At 43.3% G+C, this 23,281-nt stretch overlaps 1 protein-coding gene across 1 annotated transcript in view; it reads left to right on the forward strand.

Moving 5' to 3' along the window:
- Positions 1–1,755: 1,755 nt before the first annotated feature.
- ALK (ALK receptor tyrosine kinase) overlaps positions 1,756–23,281 on the forward strand; it is a 301,959-nt gene continuing 280,433 nt past the window's right edge. The window contains exon 1 of the mRNA XM_056486982.1: positions 1,756–2,338. Within this exon, the coding sequence (XP_056342957.1) occupies positions 1,756–2,338 (583 nt within the window). The remainder of the gene's footprint in view (positions 2,339–23,281) is intronic.

The following is a 23,281-nucleotide window of genomic DNA, read 5'->3' on the forward strand; positions in this document are numbered from 1 at the left end:
GGACTCTGGGATGGACACTGGTGCATCCAGCACCATGGTGCTGGGACTGATGCCATGGCATCTCTGCCCAACCCCAGAATCAGGGATGGCACCCTGCTGGTGGGTCATGATGACACTGATACCCATAACAACAGAAAAGTGAAGGATTAGATTTCACATGTTGAGCAAGTTGATCTAGTGGACTCTGAAATAAGAAGAGCTGGGGGAAAGCAAGGCTATGTCCAAAGCATTTGCAGCCAGAGAAATGCCAGCCTATTGGGTGGGCTCTGAATGAGCTTACCTATATGAGGCTAAACACAGCATAGAAGTGGCTTTTTTTGATATTAACTCTATTATCTAACTAATCCTTCAGCAATTGCACTGAAGTTCCTTCCTCAACGCTTCTGTAGAGAAAAGATCATGGTTCCCTTCTCTAGCATTGTGCCTGCAATTACACTCTGTGGCATTACAATTATGGAGGCATTACACTGTGGTTCTGCTCCACAATATCTGTATATTAACATTAATTTGATATAAGCACAAGAATAACTGCACGACAGAATAATTGCACTCTAACGATTATATAGTTATACAGTACCTGAATTATAAAAATATACATGCATTAAGTATCAAACTAAAGAGATAATAATAAGTCATTAATTCATATAGGCAACTTCCAGAAATATGAATGAATTATGATTAGCTGTCCTAAGGCACAGCACTAATGTAATTACAGTAATTATATTGTATTTATGAAGGGTAAAAAAGGGGAAATTGTTGCATGAACCTTTCTTAAGGCTGTTGTTTTCATGCAGAAATGGAAGAATTTTGATCAGTTTTTTGGAATGACTTATACTTTAAGATTTCTCCCCCTCCCTACTCCTCACTTCTCTTTTTTTTTTTTTTTTCTCCTTTCTCTACAGGGGAAAGACATGCAGGGCTATTTTATGGATGTCAGCATTTAAGGAGGTAAGGAAGGAAAGGAAGGAAAAGGAAGGGAAGGAAGAGAAGAGAGGAAAAGGAAGGATGGGGAGGGAGGATAGAGGGAAGGAAAGGGTAAGAAAGAGAAGGAAAGGGAAGGAAAGAAATGGAAAGCAAGGAAGAAAAGCGGACAGCTCTGTCCATCATTGCCTGCACAGAGAGAAGAGGCGGGGAAGGGGACCACAGAGCCCCGCACCACACGGGGGTGGCAGCCGGGCTCGGCGCCCGGTGCCCGCCCCCAGCCCCTCCGGGCCATGTGGAGGTGCGGCTGCAGCCGTGCTCTGTCCGGAGCGCGGGGTGTGCCCCTGCGGGCAGCTCCGCGGCCGCTGCCGCCCCCGCTGCCGGTCCCGCCGTGCCCCGTCCCGGGGGAGCGCAGCCCCGGGCAGCTCCGCGGCCGCTGCCGCCCTCGCTGCCGGTCCCGCCGTGCCCCGTCCCGGGGGAGCGCAGCCCCGGCAGCTCCGCGGCCGCTGCCGCCCCCGCTGCCGGTCCCGCCGTGCCCCGTCCCGGGGGAGCGCAGCCCCGGCAGCTCCGCGGCCGCCGGGCCATTTCTTCATCAATGAACGCTCCGCCCGCCCCGCCCCCGCGCATTTGCATAATGAGGGCCGCGGGGCCGCCATTGGCTGCCGGGGGGCGCGCTCGGCCGTGACGTCAGCGCTCGCTGGGTAATGCCTGCGTTGTGGCGGGTAGTTGGAGCCGGCAAAGCCCGCGCACGGCGGCCCCGGGCGGAGCGGCCGGCGGCGGCCCCGAGCTCCCTCCGCGGCCGCAGGACGGGGCGCTGCCGCCTCCCCGCGGGTCATGGCTGGGGGCAGCCTGCCCGCCCGCCTCCTGGCCGCCGCCTGCCTCGCCTTCAGCTTGGCCCCGGGGGCGGCGGGAGCGCGGGACACCCCCGGCCTGTCGCGGCTGCAGAGGAGGAGCCTGGCGATGGACTTCGTCGTGCCCTCGCTGTTTCGCACCTACGTGCGGGAGCTGGTGCTGGGGCCGCCGGGGCGCTCCGCGGCGCGGTGCCACCTGCGCCTGGACTGCGCGCCGCTGCTCCGCGCCGCCCGCGGGGCGCTGCCGCGGGCCGAGCCGCCCGCCGCCCCCGCCGGGCCCTCCGCGGGCGGGCGGCGGCTGCGGCGCGCCAAGCAGATGGTGCTGGAGGTGGGCGAGGGCACCGTGCGGGACGGCTGCGCCGCCGAGCCGCCGCCGGGCTCCGGCGGGGCGCACCTGGAGTTCAACCTCACCGAGCTCTTCGCCTGGTGGCTGCGCGCCGGCGACGGGCGGCTGCGGGTGCGGCTGATGCCCGAGCGCCGCGGCGCCCTCCTGGGCAGCGAGCGAGGGCTGTCGGCGGCCATCCGCGCCGCCCGCCCCCGCCTGCTCTTCCACGTCTCGGCGGCAGGTGAGCCGTGCGTTGCATGCCGCGCCCGTTCCGCGCAGCCCCCGCCGTGCCCGGGGCGCCGCGCCCTCCCCGCGGGACGCGCGTCCGGCGCCGTCCCGGTCACTGACAGCCCCCGGTGCGGGAAGCGCGGCTCCCTCCAGCAGCTCGTCCCTAAGAGCTGCGCTTTACCTGAGCGAAACGTATCCAGGGGCTTTGGTGGGCACTGCTTTGCAAGTGATGAAGGATTTTTACGAAACGCCCGACAATTCTATGTGCTAGAAAGCCGCAAGCGGGACCCAAAGGTTAAAGTGTCATTAGCTGAAGGACAGCAAGATCAGGTTCTTTGAAACTTCAAAAATATCATCCTAAAAAGAGATGCTTCCTCAAAGTGCTTCAAGGTTATGTGCAAGCAGACCAGGGAACAGCACAAAATCTCCAAAGCTGTGTCTGGCTCCCGATTTTGTACATTAATGCTACTCTCTCTATTACTGGCTATTGATATTATTGATATTATTACTCTTCTTTAAACATAAAAGGTAAGGGCTGACTTGGCATTTTAAAAACCCAAAGGATCCTTAGTGAACTGCACTGTATCAGCTACAATACAAGAAGTGGTACATCTGAGAAGGCTCATGCAGCAGTGATACTTGTGTGAAGAGAGAGCCTGACTTAGAATTTCCGTTCTGGTGGGAGGTGATTGGCAGTCACGGTTTGGGGCAGCTCCTTTATCTCAAATCAGGACTGTGTTTTGGGTCAGTGATCAAGAGAGATTTCCATTCTGTGTGTGCATTGTATCTTTAACAGAAGCTGTGATTCAGCCTTTCCTGCTAGAAGAATATAATACTTAGAGGACTGCATGTCCAAATAATTTGTCACAGTGAGTTAAGTCAGGTACCTTTTATGAAGCTTTGTAGAAGTCAATGGTGTGTTCCTGAGTAGCCACCTACTTAATAGACCACAGAATACACTAAAGTAAATTCACAAGAGGAGAGGGAAATCACTGCTGTGCTTTGAATACAAAGTTGGAGCAACTGAATTTTGATGCTCATCTGAAAAGATGGGATAGCCATCTGAAGAACTACAAACGGAACCCGTCTCCTTCCTTGCTGCCTGAAATGAGAAGCAAAGCCTGTCAGGGTAAGCTCTGTGCCAGTAAGTGCTGCAGCTGTGGCTGAAGTGAGGTACCCAGGTTGGCTCTTCCTGTGTTGGAGCTGGCAGGGTAACACAGAGGTGCTGTTCGCCACCAGGTGGCTAGGTGAGGCCAACACTCACCACCTTCTAGCGGGTCTTGCCTTGCTACACTGCTGTAAAGAAAGAATAATTAAAAATTAAAGACCATAATCTACTGTCTCCTTTTCTTTCTGTTCAGGGAATTTGTTGTGATTAGCACTTTTTTCGATTTACAGATCTCCTTGGGCAGTGAAGCCTTAGTTTTGAATGGTGTCTTTACTCAGGTACTTACAGCAATGATGGAGCTGGAGGACATGCATTTGTCTTTTAGAGGATGAAGGTGTGCTTTTAACCTGAGGGAAGGGTACACATAAGAACTAACAGGTCCTCTAATGTAAATACAGTGCACATGGAGCTTTAACCCAAGCTTGTAGAAGTCACAGGCTTTATTTAGTCTGTCATCTCACTGTTGAGGAGAAATGCATGCCCCTCTCATGTTTGAGAGAAAGCTCTGCTGTTCTTACTGCAACACAGCCATGCAAAGTCAATCCCAGAGGATGCAGGAAAAGGAGGAGCAGAGGGGAGGAATATGGACCTCCTTTACCTGTATATTGAAGTGGTAACTTCTCTTTGCAGCTGTTCATAATCTCCTGTAAAAATCCTGGTCTCATTCTGCTTTGTACCTCTGCTTTTTCAGCAGTGGCACCTTAGCATAATTACACCCTTTGTGGCTTTGCCCTGCTTTTGTAACGTGGATTTGTTTAACAACATTAGGAAATGCATTCCTCCTGCTTAGCTAACGTGCTGCCTGTGTGAACACCATGTGTCACTGCCAGCCTCAAATTTGTGCTGTGTAGCTGTGCCGACAGCAGGATGTGCTGACACAGTGATAGCAGCACGAAGAGCACCCACCAGCCTGTCAGATTCCACCAGTTATTGACACCATTGCAGCTAATGTGCATGGGGCTTAACTAAAGCCCTTCCTAAGGCAACTGAGCCTTTCCTTTATTGCTAAAGCTAATTGGGAATGGATTTCAAACAACACAATCCTCCCATCAACAATGGAAAGCTGCTTCACTTTTGTTGGCATACTGGGCTTTTTTGTTCTTCTTGTCTCTTTTGGTCCTCTTGTTTACCAGAAAAATATATAATTACCTTGCTAAATTATTTTCACCACATTATCCTCCACGTGAATGGAGAATGAATTATATTTTAGGGAGGGAAAAAATGGCAAGGGGATGAATTCCCACTGACCTTAGAGGTGACAACAGCGTCCTGTAAATAATGCTTTATTTGCTTTAACTTATACTTTCATTTGCTGGCTCAAAGATAAATCAGCTGGAGTAAACCTTTTCCTTTTTTAACACCATGTTTGTACAAAGTATGAAGCACTTTGTCTCAGTCTGTTACTGAACAACTAGTAAAGGATTTACTGATGGGCAGCTGTTGTTCAGCAGATAAGCCATAAAGTTCACAGGAATTTCTACAGGGCTCTCCTGCAAATATTCTTGATGCTAGATTTCTCTCACAATCATCCTTGTGGCAACAGAGCATCCTGCAAAAAGAAGCTTCCATGTAGAGAACCTGTGGTCCTCAGCTCATCTACCATTTTTGTGTCAGCTTGGCCTTTTCAAAATTGGGTACAAGAGAGTTTTCCTGTCTTGAAAATGCTTTCAGACTTAATACTGCCTTCTTAGCCTTCTCCCAGTACTTCTCTGGGACAAAAAAAAAAAAAAAAAAAAAAAAAATCGAATTAATGTGAATCTTTTCTATAAGAAAGACACACAATAAGAAATGCAGAGGAAGGGAGAAAGAAGCTTGGACAGGAGTGCAGCACTGCAGATCCCTGCATTTGAGGTGAACCTCTCAACTACCATGACTGTTGACTGTTGACTTTGCTCTCATTGTCTGTGGTTTTCACTGGAAACTGCTGTGCCTCCAAGGAAACCTTTCCCAAAAGAATTTAATGAACACCAGTACATTGCCATGGGGAACTGAACAGCCAGTGTGAGCATTACTGTCAGGAGACTTTCAGGCCAGCTTTATTTCTGGTTTTACAGGATTTGCTGTACAGTGCTGAACCACAGTGGGTCTCCGTAGCAGTTAACTGGACAAGTTATTGAACTTTCTTGGGGGAAATAATCCAAGGGCCCTTCCACTCTAACCCTGCACTGGTATTTGGATTTTTTTCATGTTGACTTCACATGTAACCAGTTCTCTCACTATAGGGCGCCTGAGCCACAAATGTTGCTAAATAGGTTTCTTGTGAGTTTACCCTGGAAATTTAATAAGCTGAAATGGCCATAAAATAACTTCCCATGAAAACTAATTGCTACTTACATATGCAAAGGTGGGAAGTGTATGTTAAGAAGGGGCATACAGGGTTGAAAATGAGTCATTCTTCCCTCTAAAGGTCAATGTACTTTCATTCATGAAATAGATTTAACATTCCAATTATATTTTTTAAATAGCAATGCATAACTTTTAATCCTCTGGCTAGGCGAAATATTACTCCTGCACTGTGGCCTTCATCTAAAATTTTATTAACTTGCCACATGTATTCTCCCTGAAACTGTCTGCATTCACTACATACCAATGCTATTATAATGCTGAGGCAATTAGGCTTTACATCTTTAGGGGACTGCTACTATACACCTGAACTCATTTGCAGGAGGAACCCTTTGCCTAAAGATTAGAAAGAACTTCAGACTAGATAAAAATGTGAACATTTTGTAAATGAAAATCAGAGCTCCAAGCTGAAATCTAACTGTGGTTAAGTCCACAGAATTATTTCTGTGTATTTTAGAGGTACCAGCATTTAATCAAGGCCTCTTAGTTATATTTTTCATTATATTTTCATTTTATTTTGCTGCCTCCAAAGAATAGCGTTTGGAGTTGTGTCACAGTGAGCAAAAAACTGGTAAAAGATATTGGTCACTTTGCAGTTGCTCTCTTTTTTTTCTCTCACCCTGAGCTGTGTGTCACACCTGAGCTCTGATCCTGCTCTTCTGATAAAGCAGTGGCAGCACTTGGTGGATAAGACTGAGGCACTGCCATCGGGTTTCTGAAAGGTTTTTGCTGTAGTGCAAGTGGCTTTGCTCCTTGCTGGGGTTTTGTGCTTTGCCTCATCTGTCAGCCCAGCTTTGCCAATCCGAAGCTTAAGGACAGTGTGAGTTACCCTTGAGTTTACTCTAGATGTGAGCTAGTGCAAATTAAGGCTTTCCTGTTTTACCCTGGGGTTGTCAATGATACCAGTGGGCTGCATGTGGATTACCAGTTGCTAAATCAGTGAATCATGAGTGTGCTTGGAAGCATCTTTCCCAGAATTTCCTGCCCTGTTAGGTATGTAGCACTTCCCTCTAGACCTCCAGTCACTGGGGCTCTCCAGAAATGTGGATTTAGTCAGTTCACAGTGTCTTTTCTTGAACTGGAAATGCTTCTTGAAGAGGAAACCAGCTGTCTTGTGATGGGGTTTGCCTGGCCTTGTGGGCAGTATGATTCTTGATCCTATTGCTGTCCTCCCTGTTTCTGTTCAGGTTACTTTCCTACCCCACCAACACTAAGGAAACTTGAGAAAACTCATGGCTTATGACTCTTTAGACTCATGATGCCTTGTCCACTGTTTCCATGTTAACCACAACAATTTGGCTTGCAAAGCCTTGAGGCTTTCACAGTCGAGCCACTGAGATTTGGAAATTTGTTGCCAATTATTTGACAGATAATGTTAGAAATTATGCTCAGTCTTTGAGTGGTTCACAGAAAGTGTGATGTGATCACATGGTTTTGTTTTCCCAGAGTTATGTGGGGTTGCTGATCCTTATTGGGAGCCAGTATTATGCAGAATGTATTTATGATTTCTTGGTCTGTTTTCTGCAAATTTTGTTTACTTTTAGCATCATTGTTCTTATGAATGTTCTTATTTATAAGCATGTTCAGTAAAATAGCCATAAACAAACACGAAAAGGGGCACAAGTAACAATTTATTATGTTTGAATGAACATTTATGGCATATTGAAAAAATACATTTTCTCTGAATTTGCTGTGCTTTTATTTCCATGTCCTTAAAAAAGGGAATAAATACCTACAGTAAAGAAGTGCACAGGGAAACTTAAGTGCTTTATTATACAAAAGCAGAGACATTCTTCAAAATCAAAGGCGGTTTTGCAGTGTCTGAGTGAATTGGATCCTGAAATAATCTGGTCATTTGGTTCACTGCACATCTCACCCAAAGATGACATGATAGGAAATTAAATGTGTGCTTGTGACAATGTTTGTGAATTAGCCAAAAGAAGTAGAAGAGTTGAAGGGAGATTGGCAGGATTTAGCACTTACAAAGTTCTCAACTGAGTAAGCCTTGTCTTAATAAAGAAGATCCCATCTTTTGGATACATCAGTGCTAACTCCCTAGGAGCAATGACTTGAGAATCCAAGTTGCTTCCCAAATGGCAGCAAATTCCACTCTATGCCTGGACATTTCCTGTCTAATTCTCACACCAAAGCATCCTCTTGGGCTACTCAGAAGTAGAGTACTAGGAGATCTTTTTGGCACAAGTGATTTACCTAATAGCAAACACCAATTCAGGTTGTCTGCTTTTCAGATCTCTTTTATCCACCAAGCAACAGCATCTGTTTCCTGGGAAGCCACTGCTGAGCTCAACGTGGTTGCTGAGACTGCAGTGCTGGGCTGAGAAAGGTCCTTTCTGAAATGTGCCACATTTGTCTTGCTTCTTTAATTCAGAAAGATTTGGTTGGAGAAAAATGTCATGGAAGCATAAATGCAGATTTGATAAGTCTGACCTTTCTTTTCTTGCGAACAATAAATGTCAGAAAGCTTAAAATGACAAGCTGGAATGGCTGGAGGTTATTTATGTGTTTAAATATTTAGGCAAGAAACACATTTTGAGACTAAATTCTAATTTACATGAGTATTTTAACTTATGACTGAGATGGCTGAGTAGCTTCATGGTTGTCCCTATCCTGTTTAGTTAGCATGGCTACTCAGAAATTCCCTGTGACAGCATGGGTAGGGCTTAGATATCTCTACTTGCAGCAGCTGTGAACTCTGTCAGTTGTAGTGAAGGAGAATCACTTTCCCTTGTTAGTCAATAGGATCTGTGATGTGCTTGAAGTGTTCTAAATGTATTCAGTAGACAGAGCTGGTGGCTGGCTTCAAACTGACTTCAGGCAAGTTTCTATCAACAGGCATTTATTTGGCCAAAGAACTTCAACAGGATGCTCCAAGAGCTGAGTTCTGGTTTGGCTTCCAGCTTACTTACCTTGCAGTACACAGCTCTACCCCTGACATCTTGTGTGACACAAAAAACTTCCCTTTGTGCTGGTTACTTCTTTTGCAAAGCAAGGGTAGTTTTGTCTGCTTTTCAACTTTATTGGTAGATGGTGCTTTTTTTGTGGATTAATAATGCTTTTACTTTCTAAGAACCTGAATAAAGGCAGTAAGGTGCAGTCTGAACCCTCAGCTTTTAAAGGGAGAAGCTAAAAGAGCCAGTATACCATATTGATTTACTCCCATCTCTGCACTGCTAATACTCAAAGGACTGCTATTTCCTTCATTTTAGTGACAGCAAATTTAGGGGTCTGGTTGATGCTACTAGAAAATCAGTTTCTCTTTTATTTAGAAAAGTTTTGATCCCTGCCTTTTTCTGTCAAAGCACCCCCCATCTTGAAGCCAAATAGTCAAATTTAGATTTGAAATTTGAATACTTTGTGAGTCTTTGACCAAGAGTACTTGTACACTCATGAAAAGCAAGGGTGGGATAGGCTGTGGCCAGCTGCCCATGTGCTTTTGGCAGCTGCAGCTGGGCTCCATCTCCATTTGCCACTGAGGAGCTGCAGGTGTTGGCTGCTGCTGCCTAATGGGGACTGCTGGGCAAACCCAGCACTGTTTGTCCTGGCTGGGAAAGGAGAGTGTTGTGGAGAGTGGGAGAAGGTTTATCCTTTATGGCTTCTTACTTGCACAGGATGGGGGATTTGAGATTGTTTAAAACTTTAGTTGGTTACCTGATTATTCCTGGACTACAGATGGCAAAGTGGAGATACAAGGCTGAAAACCTTGATGGGTCTAGAATTATCAGGCATCCCCTTGGCAAATTTTGGCCTTTACAGCTCTTCAGCTCAGTGTGCAAATCTCAGGAGTTTCCATTGGTTTCCAATGTTTACATCAAGGCAGAAGAACTACCTTTCCTGCTCAAACCAGGCTGTATGTTGAATCCATTTTGGACTGGGATTTCCATGCAGTAATATGCTATGAAAAAAGAGGTGCAGTCTCTTTCTGCAGGCTTCTCCCCGTTTCCTTACTGACAGGCAACTCTTGCTGGTCTCATACCTTACAAAACCTTGTGATGGAAGAAAACCTTGACTCTGTCTTCAAGTTACAAGCTGGGCAAAGGGAGAGAAGGTGTCTCTCTGTAAGGTGAAGAGCAGAGAATATTTTATGGTGAGCACAGGGGCGAAAAAGCAGGATCCTGCAGTATGAGAGTGTGAGTACAGAGGGAGCTGTCCCTGTGTAGATTCTTGTGCTAGGTATTTCTTGGTGTCTGTTAGGAAGAGAAAATACTAGTCTTGGTAGACATACTGGAAATGGTACTTTTCATATGTCACACTCCTTCTAAGAACTCTATGTTATTTAAGTTTTCTTTCCAGCTCAGTTTTGAAAGCTCTTCCGAACACTGTCACTGTACTGCTTGTGACATGCAGCTGAGTATCTGTGACTTCACTTACTAGAAATCTGTGGTGATGCTCCTGCCCCAAGTTGCAGCAGACCTCTAATTGCAACTTGTACATCGGTATTGGCCTGCTGTTTCTACTGGCCCATTGAGTAACGAGTTATCTCGGATGTATCAGAGTGTCTGGGCTTTTTATAGCCTCTTTCATGCTGGATTCTTAAACTACTTTAAGCCTTATCACCCTAGTGACAATGCTAAGCATTATTATATCTGTTTTACAGAGAGATCATGGAAGCCAGGGATGGAAAAAGCATTATTTATGTTAGATTGCAAGTGCTGAATAGAATTTTCTCATATAGAATATATGAGAAATATATTCTATACAGGGAAGTCTCTCTCTTTGCTTCAGCCAAAAGGCCACGAAAAAACAAGAAATTGGAGTTGAGAGGCTCACTATCTTGCTGGAAATATTGCAGCAGTTATTGGCAAAACTGTCTGAGTCTTCTCTGCTCCACACTGTATTTGTGAAACTTCTCTTTAAATAAAACTGGTTTTGTCACATTCCACACCTTTTGCAATACTGTTTTCTTCTGAGTTTTGGGATCATCTGTGATCTGCTGAGCCTCTCCCTGTTTCCAGACATCACCCTGTGGCCTTACCCTTTGTAGGGCCGTGTATGTCAGCATTACAGACCGTGATGCAAGGGTTATTTCCAAGGGCTGTTTCATTATTGATGCTAATTAAACTTGAAACTAATGAGAAAGGATTACTTTTCAGGGCTGGAGAGGAGGCCAGAATAGTTATTATAGGTTAATTATTCTTCTAAAAGACTCGTTTTAAGTAACAATTCATTTTGTCAACTTTTTTCTTACATTGTACAAGAGACTTGTTTGAAGAGGTTTCAAAATATAATTGCTGCACTGACCTCATCTAGCTCTCAATCAGTAATCTCCTTCCATCAGCAAAAGGTTAATAAAATCTTTAAGGAAAGGAATTTGGTGCCTTATCTATGTGTAGATGATTTAGAATAGGTCTCCCTGCAAGTATTTCCTATTACCCTTCTGCATGATTTCTTTGGCATACTTTTTAGATTTGAAAAATGTTGCCTTCCATAAAGCTTCCAAATTTAATGGTTGCTTTGCAAAACAGGCGCATTACAGAGGCAGGGAGTGAATCTACTCGAGGCTGGCTGAGAATTGGCACAAAAGTCAGAACACACTTCTTTGTTCTCAAAGATCTAAAGCCTGTAGTACACCTTAAAAATATGTCCTCAATTTGCAGGACACTGGGGTGTCCATAGCATGATTAGTACTTGCTAAGTAACCAAGGGAAGAGATGAGACTTGTTTTATATGGGAGCCAAGGTCTCATTCTGGCTGGGAAGCACTGTGGCATTTGAAGGGGAGGACACATGCTGGTCCACTTTGCTCCTTCCCAGCTGTTACGTTGAACCTTTCTTCTTCCTGGCTCTTTGTTGAAATGAGTAATTTGTAATATTGTACTATAAAAAGGGTAAGGCAGAGCTGCTTTAGTGATATTGTGAATGCTGAAAGCTGAATAAAATCACAGAATTGTGTAAGTTGGAAAAGACTCTAAGATCACCAAGTCCAGCTCTTAACCCAGGACTGCCAAGTCCACCTCTAAACCCTGTCCTTAAGTGCCACATCTACACATTTTTTGCACACTTTCAGGAATGGTAGTTCCACCATTCCCTAATGCTTGATAATCCTATCAGTGAAAGAAGTTTTCCTAATATCCAATTGAAACCTCCCCTGGCATAACTTAAGGCCATCTCCTCTTGATCTGTTGTTACCTTGGAGAAGAGACTGACCCTTACCTGGCTATGCCCTCCTTTCAGGTGGTTGTAGAGAGTGATAAGGTCACCCCTGAGCTTTCTCTTCTCCAGGCTGAGTCCCCCTCAGCTCCTTCAGCTGCTCCTCATCATTAGACTTGTGCCCCAGAGCCTTCCTCAGCTCCATAGTCTTTGTCTGGAATGTCTCCAGCATCTCAATGTGTTTCCTATAGTGAGGGGCCAGGAACTGGACACAGCACTTGAGGTGTGCTCTTACCAGTGCCCAGTACAGAGGTACAATCACTGCACCAGTCCTGCTGGCCACACTCTTGCTGGATGCCATTTGCCTTCTTGGCCACCTGTGGAACAGGTCCTTTTCCTCTGGACAGCTTTCCAGACACACTTCTGCAATGCAGCACTGCAGGGGTTGTTGTGACCCAGGAGCTGTGACCTGGCATTTCACCTTGCTGACCCTTATACGGTGGGTCTGGGCCCATCAATCCAGCCTATCCAGATCCTCTGTGGACAGGAAGGAAAGATTTATTAGCTGTAAATGTTAGGGCAGCTTATGTGCTCCATTGGCTGGTGGCTTGATGCCTTCTGTCAGGGCACATGCTTTGCATTTGTATTAATGTGAGGGCTGTGAAGGCAAGCACCCATGAATGAAGGTGATGCTGCAAGCACCAAGGCCTCAAATGGAACACAGGATGCTGTGGCTTTATGAAAGCCCTTACCTACTAACTCCACGTTTCAATCTATCTTAAAAGGGCAGCATTCACCAGGCCTGAGTTCAAGAAAAGAGTTACATCTTCCATCTGGGTGATGGAATCAAGTTCAAAGATAAATTGCCCTCTGAGTAATCACTCTTGCCACTGGGCTGTGCTTAGGCCAACTCATAGGATTTGGGATAATACTTGAAGTGCTGAGTCCCTTTTGTGATTAAGGTTTTAAATCACACAAAGATTGATCAAAAGCCCTGTTTCCTTCTTTCCCTTACCAGCCTACTGTCCTTTATCTCTTGAAACAAAGCAGCATTAACTTTTAAGATCTGATTCAATAACATTTTATGGATAATAATTATGACTGATATTAAGCCTTCAGCAACTAGTCTGTACAGAGACTTAATGTATTGAGGTTTATTACCACTGTAACCTATCTTTTTACATTGGTTGTAAAGCAGGATCAACTATACTGATAAGAAGAGAAGCATCAATGAACTGTTTGCTTCTCTGCAGGGTGTTCATATTCTTGCCACTTAATATTGCTGGCACGGTGGGAGTTTGCTGGTGAAGAGTTTTTGTTTACAGAGTCTGTTTGTGCAATTGCAGAATGAATGAATGAATGAGTGCATGAATGAACTGCAGCAATCCTGTGCTGAGGAAAGGCATCTATTACTGGATATACCCTGGAGACCAATTGATCATACTTTCCCTTTTAATCATGAGTGTGAGTCTGCAAAGTTTTTACACATGAGTTTAATGGCTTTCTCTAAGGCTTGTCCCAATAATGGAAGCTCTTAAATACATAAAACTTCTTTAGACACCCCATATTAGTGTTTTTTAATTCCTGGAAGTGTCCCAGTTTCCTTGACCTTATCAGGATATGGTTGTACACATCATAATAATAAATGGAGATAGTCCCTAAACCAAACTGGAGACTGACAGGCTGAGCTAAAGAAAACTCTGGTTTCTAGGTCTTTAAATGCTCTGCACAGCAGTCTGAATATAAACTACAATATGAGAAAGGAAATTTACCTTAGTTTCCATATGGAGTCTTCAAGGAAAGTTCTCCTGTTGTATTGGCACTGAAAAAGTCACCTGAAGGACCCAGGACTGGGTCCTTTCCCAGCTGAACTTTGTGATGTTCATGCATCATTAACTGTAGCTGTATTATGTCGTTGCCTTTTTTACCTCACTTCTCCTCATAACTTTCTGTGTAAGGAAAACTACTTCCCTGGTAAGTTCAAATAAGATGCTGTCTGCTTATGTCCTTTTTGCCTTCTTGATGGGAAAGCAGAAGGGAATTCTAAAGTGCTCTGGGAGCTACATGGAGGCCTTGCTTTGACATCTCTAAATATGTGAGTAATGGGGTGCTTAGAACTGATTTTACGTGTGATGGATGCTCAACAATAAGGAATCACAAATTGCGAGCAGCAGAGCTTGGAGAGGAGAGCTGCTCAACAAGATTAATGGGAAGGGAGACCTTTAGTGTAATGAAAGACAGTTCCAGCTTGAAAACAGACAATGCCACACTAGATGGAGTCTTGTGGATTTGGACAGTCAGGTTCCCTCTGAAGGGGCCTTTGTAGAGCCCCTTCCTAGGCAGGGAGCACTGAAGAGCTGCAAGAAAAGTGCACTGTAAGTTCTCACTTCACCTGCAAGTGACTACACTGGTGCACCAAGGGAACAGATTGTCCAAGGGATGTCCAAAGGATGCACCAAGGGGGATATGGGTCTTGAAGGAAAACTAGGAATTTATTTTTGTTCTGAGAAATGCAAGCCAATAAGAAAAGTGGGATAAGGCTGCAGTAGAATTTAGCTGGGTCTGAGCACTGCAGGGTTTATTTTACAACCATTTTCCTGTGGAGAAATGGCCTTAGACAAATAACGCAGGTGAAACCTAACTGGAAAAAAACCCAACTTGTCTGCTTTCAATTAGATAGTAATTATCTTATTATTAGAAGAAATATCAAGTTCAAAAGAAAACAAATATCTCCATACTCAAATAATAAAAAAAACTTAACAGGTGAAAGTCTAGCTCATCCATGCCTTCCATTCTAAGTTGAAAGCTGCTATTAACTTTGAATATCATGGCTAAAAGAGCATAAACAGGGAACAGAATTAGCAAAATGTTAGTGGAGCTGGCTGCAGGATCATTGTTATGACTGCAACTGTTATTCTTTGTCTCTGACAAGGATAATAGTGTGTGGAAATGAAACCAGCAAACATGTAAAATACATCTAAATATAGAGGACAAACAGCAAATAATAACTGGACCAGTAATCAGGTGCTGAAGGCCTTATCTGTTAGTACAGTGGCTTGAAAGATGGCAATGCTGGTAGATAAACATTAGGAGGACTATGAGGCTGAGGATAAATAGAGCAATATCCTCTAAAGAGTAAAGAGCTGAAGCATAAGACCCTGGAAAGACATTCAGGACTTATTGCTTGAGAAAGATCCCTAAAGCTGTCAAGCAGATGTGCAGCTGGTAAGTAGATGACTCGCTGGGACGTTGACTGAAATGGTAGAAGGAATAAATCAGAGGGGATTGCATTAGTGTAACTGAAGGCAGTACATTACTTTACTTTGAAGTATAGTGTCCTGTGGAGAAAGCAATGACTGTCATCCCTAAGAGTGATCAAACTGAGTGGAGACATGTCCCAGATTTAGGCTGTAGCATAGTCAAGGGTTTCTCTTCCGAGCACTCGTAATTTTCAGGTTTTCTTGAAGGCTTTGTACTAGAGTTTGATGGAAGGCATAAGGGGCTGATCCTAAGCCTGCTGAAGCCAATGGCATCTCCCTATTGTACATCTGCTCCCCTCTCCTGCTCTCAGGTACAGACTGACTGGGCAAGAACCACCTTTTCTGCTCTTTGCTGTTGGGCCATCTGCTGTGAGTGCACAGGGAGACACAGCATGCCTCATGTTTTGTGTCAGAAGATAAAAAAACAGAACTTATTTTCAACCTGGCGTTTTTTGTCAGCACTTAGTCTAAGTGGAAATGCAAAAGAAGGCCTTCTAGTGCTAGGTTTAGTGATTGCAACAGTAGTGTCTATGCTGTCTTTACACAGGTCAAATGAGCATGGGAGATACTAAGAACTCTTGTTCTTGAATTCTTAGGGTTTTGTGGAAGGGGCTTTTGGGCACAACCATTGCACTGGAGCATGTGTGTTAGCCATTAAACATCAAACTTCCTGCTGTAGCCCACTCTTAGACCTTTGGTATCATATGTCTGGGTTTTAAGTTGAATTAAAAAAGGGAAGCATCAACCCAATAAGGGGAATGATGGCATGAGAGCATCCTGGTGTAAGGAAAGGGGAAAACAGTTCTCCAGAATTCAGTGACAGAAGGAAGGTGCTTGTCAAGCTTACCAGAATATGCCTAAAGAAAGGGAAGTTCTAATAGTAATCTCTCAAAATGTTAATATCCACTGTTCATTAAGCATTGCATCCTTGAAGACCTGGTTACAAGTCCTTTACCTTCATTAAAATGAAATTATGTTTGATTTACCCCAAGGTACTGTGCAGAACAAACAGACCAGGCAGGTCTCTGAGCTGAGGGTGAGCACCTTTTACCTTTTCACACTGCCTATGCTGCTGTGGTCATGCCTTCAGAGCATGGTACTTTTGCATGGTATCCCAGACTTGAAATTGAAAAGGTTAGCTAATTTGCCCTTTCTGTCCCATGAAAAAGTTCTCAGAATATAATCCTAAAATTATTTCAAACACACTTTTGTCACTTTAAAGTTTGAAAATAAGTTATTTTTTTTAAATAGGGATTGGGAAGGGGGAAATGAGGCAATATCCTTCCTGAAAAGAAAAAGACAACTAAATTGAGATGTCCATCTGAAAGGAGAATGTGATTTTTACTACAGAAGGGATAAAAAATGCCTTGTTCCTGCCTCAAATCTTCCAACGTAGTTGTGATAGTCAAACCCATCTGCAAAGATAAAGGGCTGAACTATGATCTTGTCTCTTAACATGTCTTTTATCATCACTCTCATCTCTTTCTCCAGAAGTACTTGAGGATGGTAGAATGGGGCTCAGATTAAAATGCTCAAGGGAAGGAAAAATAATAGGAAGGTCAGAATAGATTGTATTAAACTCACGTCAGCAGAATTACCAGAAGGAAGAACGGGCAAAGTACCTAAATGAAAACTCTTATCCAAACTAGTTTGCAACTAATATGCAAATGTTTTTAATCTCCTGTGTTAGTTCAAGGTAGAATAACTCAGAACTTTTCTTTCCTAGTCTCTAAACTGGTCCATTGATTATTTCTGTGGAGTAACATCCTGGAACACATCTGCGTTATTTATAAATATTTGATTTAATGGCAAGACCAAGACTTTTTTCTCCTGGGTGCACTGTGAGCCATCTTAGTATAAACTTGCATTCTGTTTTGGAATTGCCATAAGAAAAGTTTAATGTGGCAATTTTTGAGCTGCTCCATGCACCTCTCTAGCCTAGCAATGAAAGCCTGACTTTCAGAGTGGCTTTGAGAGCATGGTACTGTCTAAAGCCTTATCACTGACCTCCCAGCCCTGGTCACTGCTTTTCTAGAGCCTCTCTCCAGAGCCTCATGGGCACTTTCATTATCCTGAAATGATCATAGTGTCTTTTGAGAACAGAGTCCTGCAGTTTTGTTTTCTCTGGGTAAAATACAGGTATCTCTTGCCTCTCTGTCGCATCTGTTGGTGGCACAGATTGATGGAGTCACACACAGGGGTTTCAGATGTTCCTTTCAGTTCCATACCCAAGGACAGGGAAAGCACTTGACTTCTGGAGCTGCAGTTCCATGAAGGCTCTGCTTTGCAATTCACCTCTTGTAAAAAGTTGCAGGTAAAAGCTCCTGCATCAGAGCTAAAGCTGGAGCAAGAGCAGCAGAGAGGTGAGTTCAGCTCTAATGACCTGAATCTCAGATGCCTTAAATGCAGAGACCAGATAAGCTTTATTTCCCAGAAAAATTAATTTGTTTGGTTTTGCCATAGGCTTCTCTGTTAAGGCCTTTTTTTTCCTATCTGAGCAAGCTAGGTTCTGTGTTATTGATTCTGTATTACAGCAAACAGGAATCATTTCCCAAAGCTGCATCTTCCTCCAAAAAAAGCTGTCTACAGTGGAAGTTGTGCCTTGCTGTGACTGACAGTGTCATAACTTGATCATACACAGATCTGCCTTGATGTTACTTCCTCCCCAAGTTCTTTTTTTTATATTACATTCTGAACAAGTAGCTCTTCTCATAAAGGCACTTCTTAGAAGCAGTATGTGCAGCTCCTCTGAGTAACTCTAAATCTGTGACAAACCTAAGGAAGGTTCCACAGAAAGGTGATAAAATACTGACTTGTCAACCATTTTGCTGGCTAAATGGGAAATGTGGCCGGCAGCTTTACCCTTTAAAGTGGAGAGAGATAAAGGGCAGTTTCACTGTTTCACAGTCAGCCACACTCATCTGTAAAATGAAGTGTTACTTTGTTTTTTAAACTGATGTCTCAGTAGTGAAGGACTCCATTTTTCACTAGTATTCATACTTATTCCTGTGCTATTCCATAACTGAAGATATTGCTAATGAATTAAACAACCAAGATTTCACCTATTAACCACCTTCCTTGAAATACAGTTTTTAAAAGTTTTTATTTTATTTTAAAGTTTTATTTTATTTTAAAAGTTTTGGAGTTGCTGAGGAGGTCAACATAAGTGAGACTGACACCCAAGAAAATGAAAAATTGCCAGTTGAGAGAAGTGCAAAGTGAAGTTTTGTAGCAGTTCCATGGTCCTTCATGATTCTTGTTTTTCAATAAAATAATGACATTGATGAACCTTGCTATGTTCCTGAAGGAAAAAGGGAATAGAAGTGAATTTGGCTTTCTCCCTGCGATGTGCTGAATGGGTTGTGCTGCAATCTGAGTCACTGGGAACCATCTCTGACCCTGCTGGGGAGATGAGGGATTCTGACCTCCTCTTCTTTGATGTTGGAACACTTCATGGAGTTCACTTTGTTTTTTTCTTGTCCCTTTTTGGTGTCTGATGTGATTTACCTGTTAGTGCTGATGAATGTGTGCTGCTACCCCAGTGAAACTCAGCCCAGCCTGGTGCCTGCCAGGTCAGTGCTTGGCCATGGGTGACAGTGGGTGGCAGTGAGCTCCCCCAGGTCACTGCAGCCCTCATGACCCTGCCAAAACCCTGTTTGTAAGAAGGTGTCAGCTGAGAAAGGCCTGAACATCATGTCCTTCCTGCCTACCTGGATGAGAAAGGTGAAATGCAAACATCTGTACCATTGCAGTTTGATTAGGAGCTGCAGAGAAGCATCTTGGCACACCAAAGATCTTTAAAAGTTTTGTGTTTGCAATTCCTAAACAAGTTTAGAACTCCCCTCCACCCTCAACCATTCTGTGAGTCTGTGACTGCAGACACCATCAAATAGAATTTGGCTGGGTTCTTTTAGGGCAGCTTCAGCTGTGCTGTGTTACCCTGTGATACATGCTAGCTGTACTATTCTATCTTTTTGTGAATGCCAGCAAACTGAGTAAATCTGCTTGGAATGTAGGCTCAGATTTATGGTACCCTGCACGTGATTGCTCACCATGCACATCAGCAGAGTAAAGAGGTGCCTCTCATTTGGGAGCTGACAGATTTTTGACAACACTGTTGAACCCCAAGTCATGCATGAGTTCCCTAACTGCTTTTGAGCACGGCCTGGGTGTCTGCTTGTTGCACAGGACGAGTATTTGGCTCACTCAACAGGCAGCAGGTCATCCCACTGACACCTGCCCACTAACAGGTCAGTGCACCTACTGCTGTCTAATGTTTCTATGATAATGCAACACAGCTGAGAATTGATTTATAAAATGCAGGTCACTCAGTAGATGCAGCAGTCAGTGAGGGAGCACAAGGTGACAATGAAACAATTCAGATTAGTAAGTGGGGGCATTGCAGCTGCTTGTGCTCTAATTACATCTCTCCAGATGTTCCTGTGATGTGCAGGAGATGCCAAGTAGTCTCTAGGCATAACTGTATTTCACCATTCAGCTTTCCAAACACTCTTCTGTGGTCTGTAGAGAAGAGAGAATTTAAGGACCCAAGCCCTTTCATCTTCTGTGCTGTCAAATAAGCTCTGTCATTCTGAAGTAGTATTTCCCAGGCATATTTTTTTCATAGATTTCTTTTCACATTAAGATCAGCAAAAGCTCTTTCTGGGAAGCCTGATTAAAAATGCAGTTCCTCTCAGGAAAGAAAAGAAAATAACATTTTCAGCATCAAAAGAGATCACAAAATTATTATGAATAAATGAAGTTAATTTTGAAGATTATGTGTTGCAGGAAAGTAGGTAGAAGTGACCTCAGGGCTTTCTGCTGTTTCTAAAATAGTTTATGGGTTTTTTGAATAGATATCTGCTAAGAGTATAGGTGACAAAGACTCTCAGAGCAAGAAATGTCCTGCATTTGGATTAGCTTCAAGAAATTGAGAAAGATGGCTAATTTCTTTACAAAACTTACTCTTGTCTGTATACTAAAAATGAACCACCAAGCAAAAAATCCCCCCCAAAAACCCAAACAAAACCCTCCAACAAATACCCTGAGAAACCCTAAGAAGCTGTTCTTTCTCTTCAGCTGCACAGTGTTGGAATTGCTGGGAATGCAAAATCAGGTGGCTTCCAGCTCTGTTGCAGACCTTTGCTACTTCAGATCAGAGTGGGGAATTAGCAAGTCAGGGTGTGGAAGTACAAGCACTGCTTCTCCTCTTTTGAGCTGGGTTGTTTTTTCCTGGGGTGATATGGTTAACCATGTAACCTTCATTTTACTTGGGCCTTGACTCTATTAAGAAAGGAGAGAGAATCTCAGGAAAAGAAGTAATTTCTGATTTGGCCTTTTTGATATTGTACAGAGGGTTTGGAAGAGAGGATTCCAGTGGCTTCAGATGTTACCTTCTAAATTGCATATGACCAAAATATTTTCAAACAATGTCCTTTTATAAGTATGTTTCCAGTCCAGAACAAGAAAGATGGAGAGAAACTATTTACAAGAGCAGGTACAAAACAAGGAGGAATGGCTTCAAGCTGAAAAAGAGGAAGTTTAGGTTAGATATTAGGAAGAAGTGGTGAGGCACTGGAACAGGTTGCCCAGAGAAGCTGTGGGTGCCCCATCCTTAGAAGTGTTCAAAGCCAGGTTGGATGAAGCTCTGAAAAACCTGGTTTGGTGAAATATATCCTTGGAACTACATGATCTTCCAACCAAACCAATGTATTATTTTCTGATCTTTAGAGAAAAATTAATCTACTAAGATGTATATCATTGTGTTTTGACAGCCTGAATTCTTTGCAACCCTCTAACATTGAATGCTGCTCCAACTTGTGTGACCTCCATCTGTAATGAGCCCCTCTTGTGTTCCTTCCTCAAATGTATGTGTTTCAGATACACATGCATTTCACAGGAATAGAATATGTCTGGTGTTATTAGCAAAAAGTAATGGTTTTTCCCTGAGGCCCATGCTTTATCAATAACTTTTATAAAGTGTGTTTTGCATCCTGAGATGCACCTAGCATTCCAGCATTGAATACCTGCAAGGCAATAAGTGACTGTCTTTCCAGTGTCTTTCATCAATCATTTAAGATAAGTTGTGTAAAATCCAACTGACCCTTCTCTAATAACTAGGGGAAAATAGCTTTGAATTGTCATTTTGATAAATTTTGGAGTATTGGCAGTGTTCTGGGACACAGAGCCAGGCATGCAAGCCTTTCATCTGTCAGTGTCGTTATGAAATATCTTAAAAGAACAGGGAGAGTAGAGATTCGATAAATCTTATCTCCATGAATGAGTGCATTTTGTGTGGTTTCATAATCTACTGAACTCTAATAGCCTATATCCTTTGCTTCAAAAATAGCTGTTAGAGCAAGGTGTTGATGAGTCTGTGTACTGTTTCCCTGCAACCCCTTAGATTTGTTTATGTCAATGAATGACTTTCAGTGGTGAATACCATAGGAATTGTTTGCCTATGTGGTGCATGCATGGTTTTAACTATTTATTGTATGATAAAACCAAATATTTTGCTCTTCCCTATGTTTCTCTACAGGGTAGAATACCAAAGGCAGGTGAAACACCTTTTACAGCAGCATTCCAAGAAAAAAATCAAAACTAGGTGAAATCACTTTTCTTACACGTGATACCAAATAAAATGCTGGTTTAACTATCCTGTCTAATGTCTACTATGTGGTTGGGGCCAATACTGATAATTTAGTGCATTCTGAGGACCTATTGTGTTTTATTGCATTCAGTCGTGACTATGTATCAGTTTTAGTACAAACTAGAAGTACATAGGTTCATGCACACCATAATTTAAATGCAAATAACAGTGGTATTTGAAATTAAAATAAGCTTCCATGATAAGAAGGGACAAAACTCCCATTTTTCCACTTGTGTTACCATTTCTTTTTTGGGGAGAAGGCAGAAGAGGAGAGGAAGAGTGCAAAGAAGAGGAGAGAAGGTAGCTGTGCTGCCTTGCTGTTAGTAAGAATCAGACAGTCATGCAAGTTCAACTCCCAAAAACAGGGTATTTCTGGCAAAATAGCATGGGCAATGCTGCAAATGCCAAAACCCCAAGTCCATACGTAGAAATTCCATGTGAAAGGACCCAGGTTTCTCACTAAATGGTTTATAGAGATTCCCATTATGAAACTGATCATTATTTGAATTATCTTTAGATATTTGAACTATCTAGCTTTCCTATACTATTAAGCATTTTCCATGGTCTCATGTTGAGTCATTCTGACCACTCTTCATACTGAGGCCAGGAGATCAGTGTCTCTACAAGATATTTTGTCCCAAAGATGCTGCCAGTGGTGGGCAGGACTTAGTGAACAATGCAAGGATCTGTGTAAAGACACTGGGAACATATGGGGTAGCACAGGGGTGACTTGGCTTGCTGCCAGGTGGGAATGAGAGTGTCTATTTGAGTTTTTGTTTCTTTCCTGTTTGGTGAGATGATAGAGCCAGGCTTGTTAGAACAGATTTACCATGCTTGTATTTTATGTCTGTGATATGTCCTTGTACTGTGGTTGGCAGAGTTTTCTAGGTGGTGTCTTGTATTTGAGATATGATCCTGATTTTCCTGAGCATCTCCACACAGCATGGCAAAACAGGATTATTATTATTTTCTACCAATGATAAGGTTCTCCCACACTCTAAAAGTCTGGACAAACATAGCATTTCCTCAATATGTGTCCAGACAAAGCATTAGTACAAAAATTAGAATCTTTGCCAGAAAGTGAAAAAAAAAAAGTGCAGTAGTGTCATTTTAGAGGAAAATCAAGCTGAGTTTTGGTATCTAATTATTTAATTTAATTAATATAAACACAACTGTGATTTTTTTTTTTCCCCACTAATTCAGCTTGTTTTTAACTGCCAGCCTACATTCGTGTGACTGTGTTTTCAAAAACGAGGCAGCTTAGTTTGCTGGTGAGTTAGAAATTCCTAGAGTAGCTTGGTAGAAAAGAGCAAATCGACCTGGTGTTTTGAACACAGTGCCAAGAAAGTCTCGACATGAGAGAAATGAAGAGGCAGCAGCCACGTCCTGACAGTGCTGATGAATGGCAGGTGGCCACAAGCCTGGCTGC

The sequence above is a fragment of the Oenanthe melanoleuca genome, chromosome 3 (assembly GCF_029582105.1).
Source record: "Oenanthe melanoleuca isolate GR-GAL-2019-014 chromosome 3, OMel1.0, whole genome shotgun sequence".
NCBI lineage: Eukaryota > Metazoa > Chordata > Aves > Passeriformes > Muscicapidae > Oenanthe > Oenanthe melanoleuca.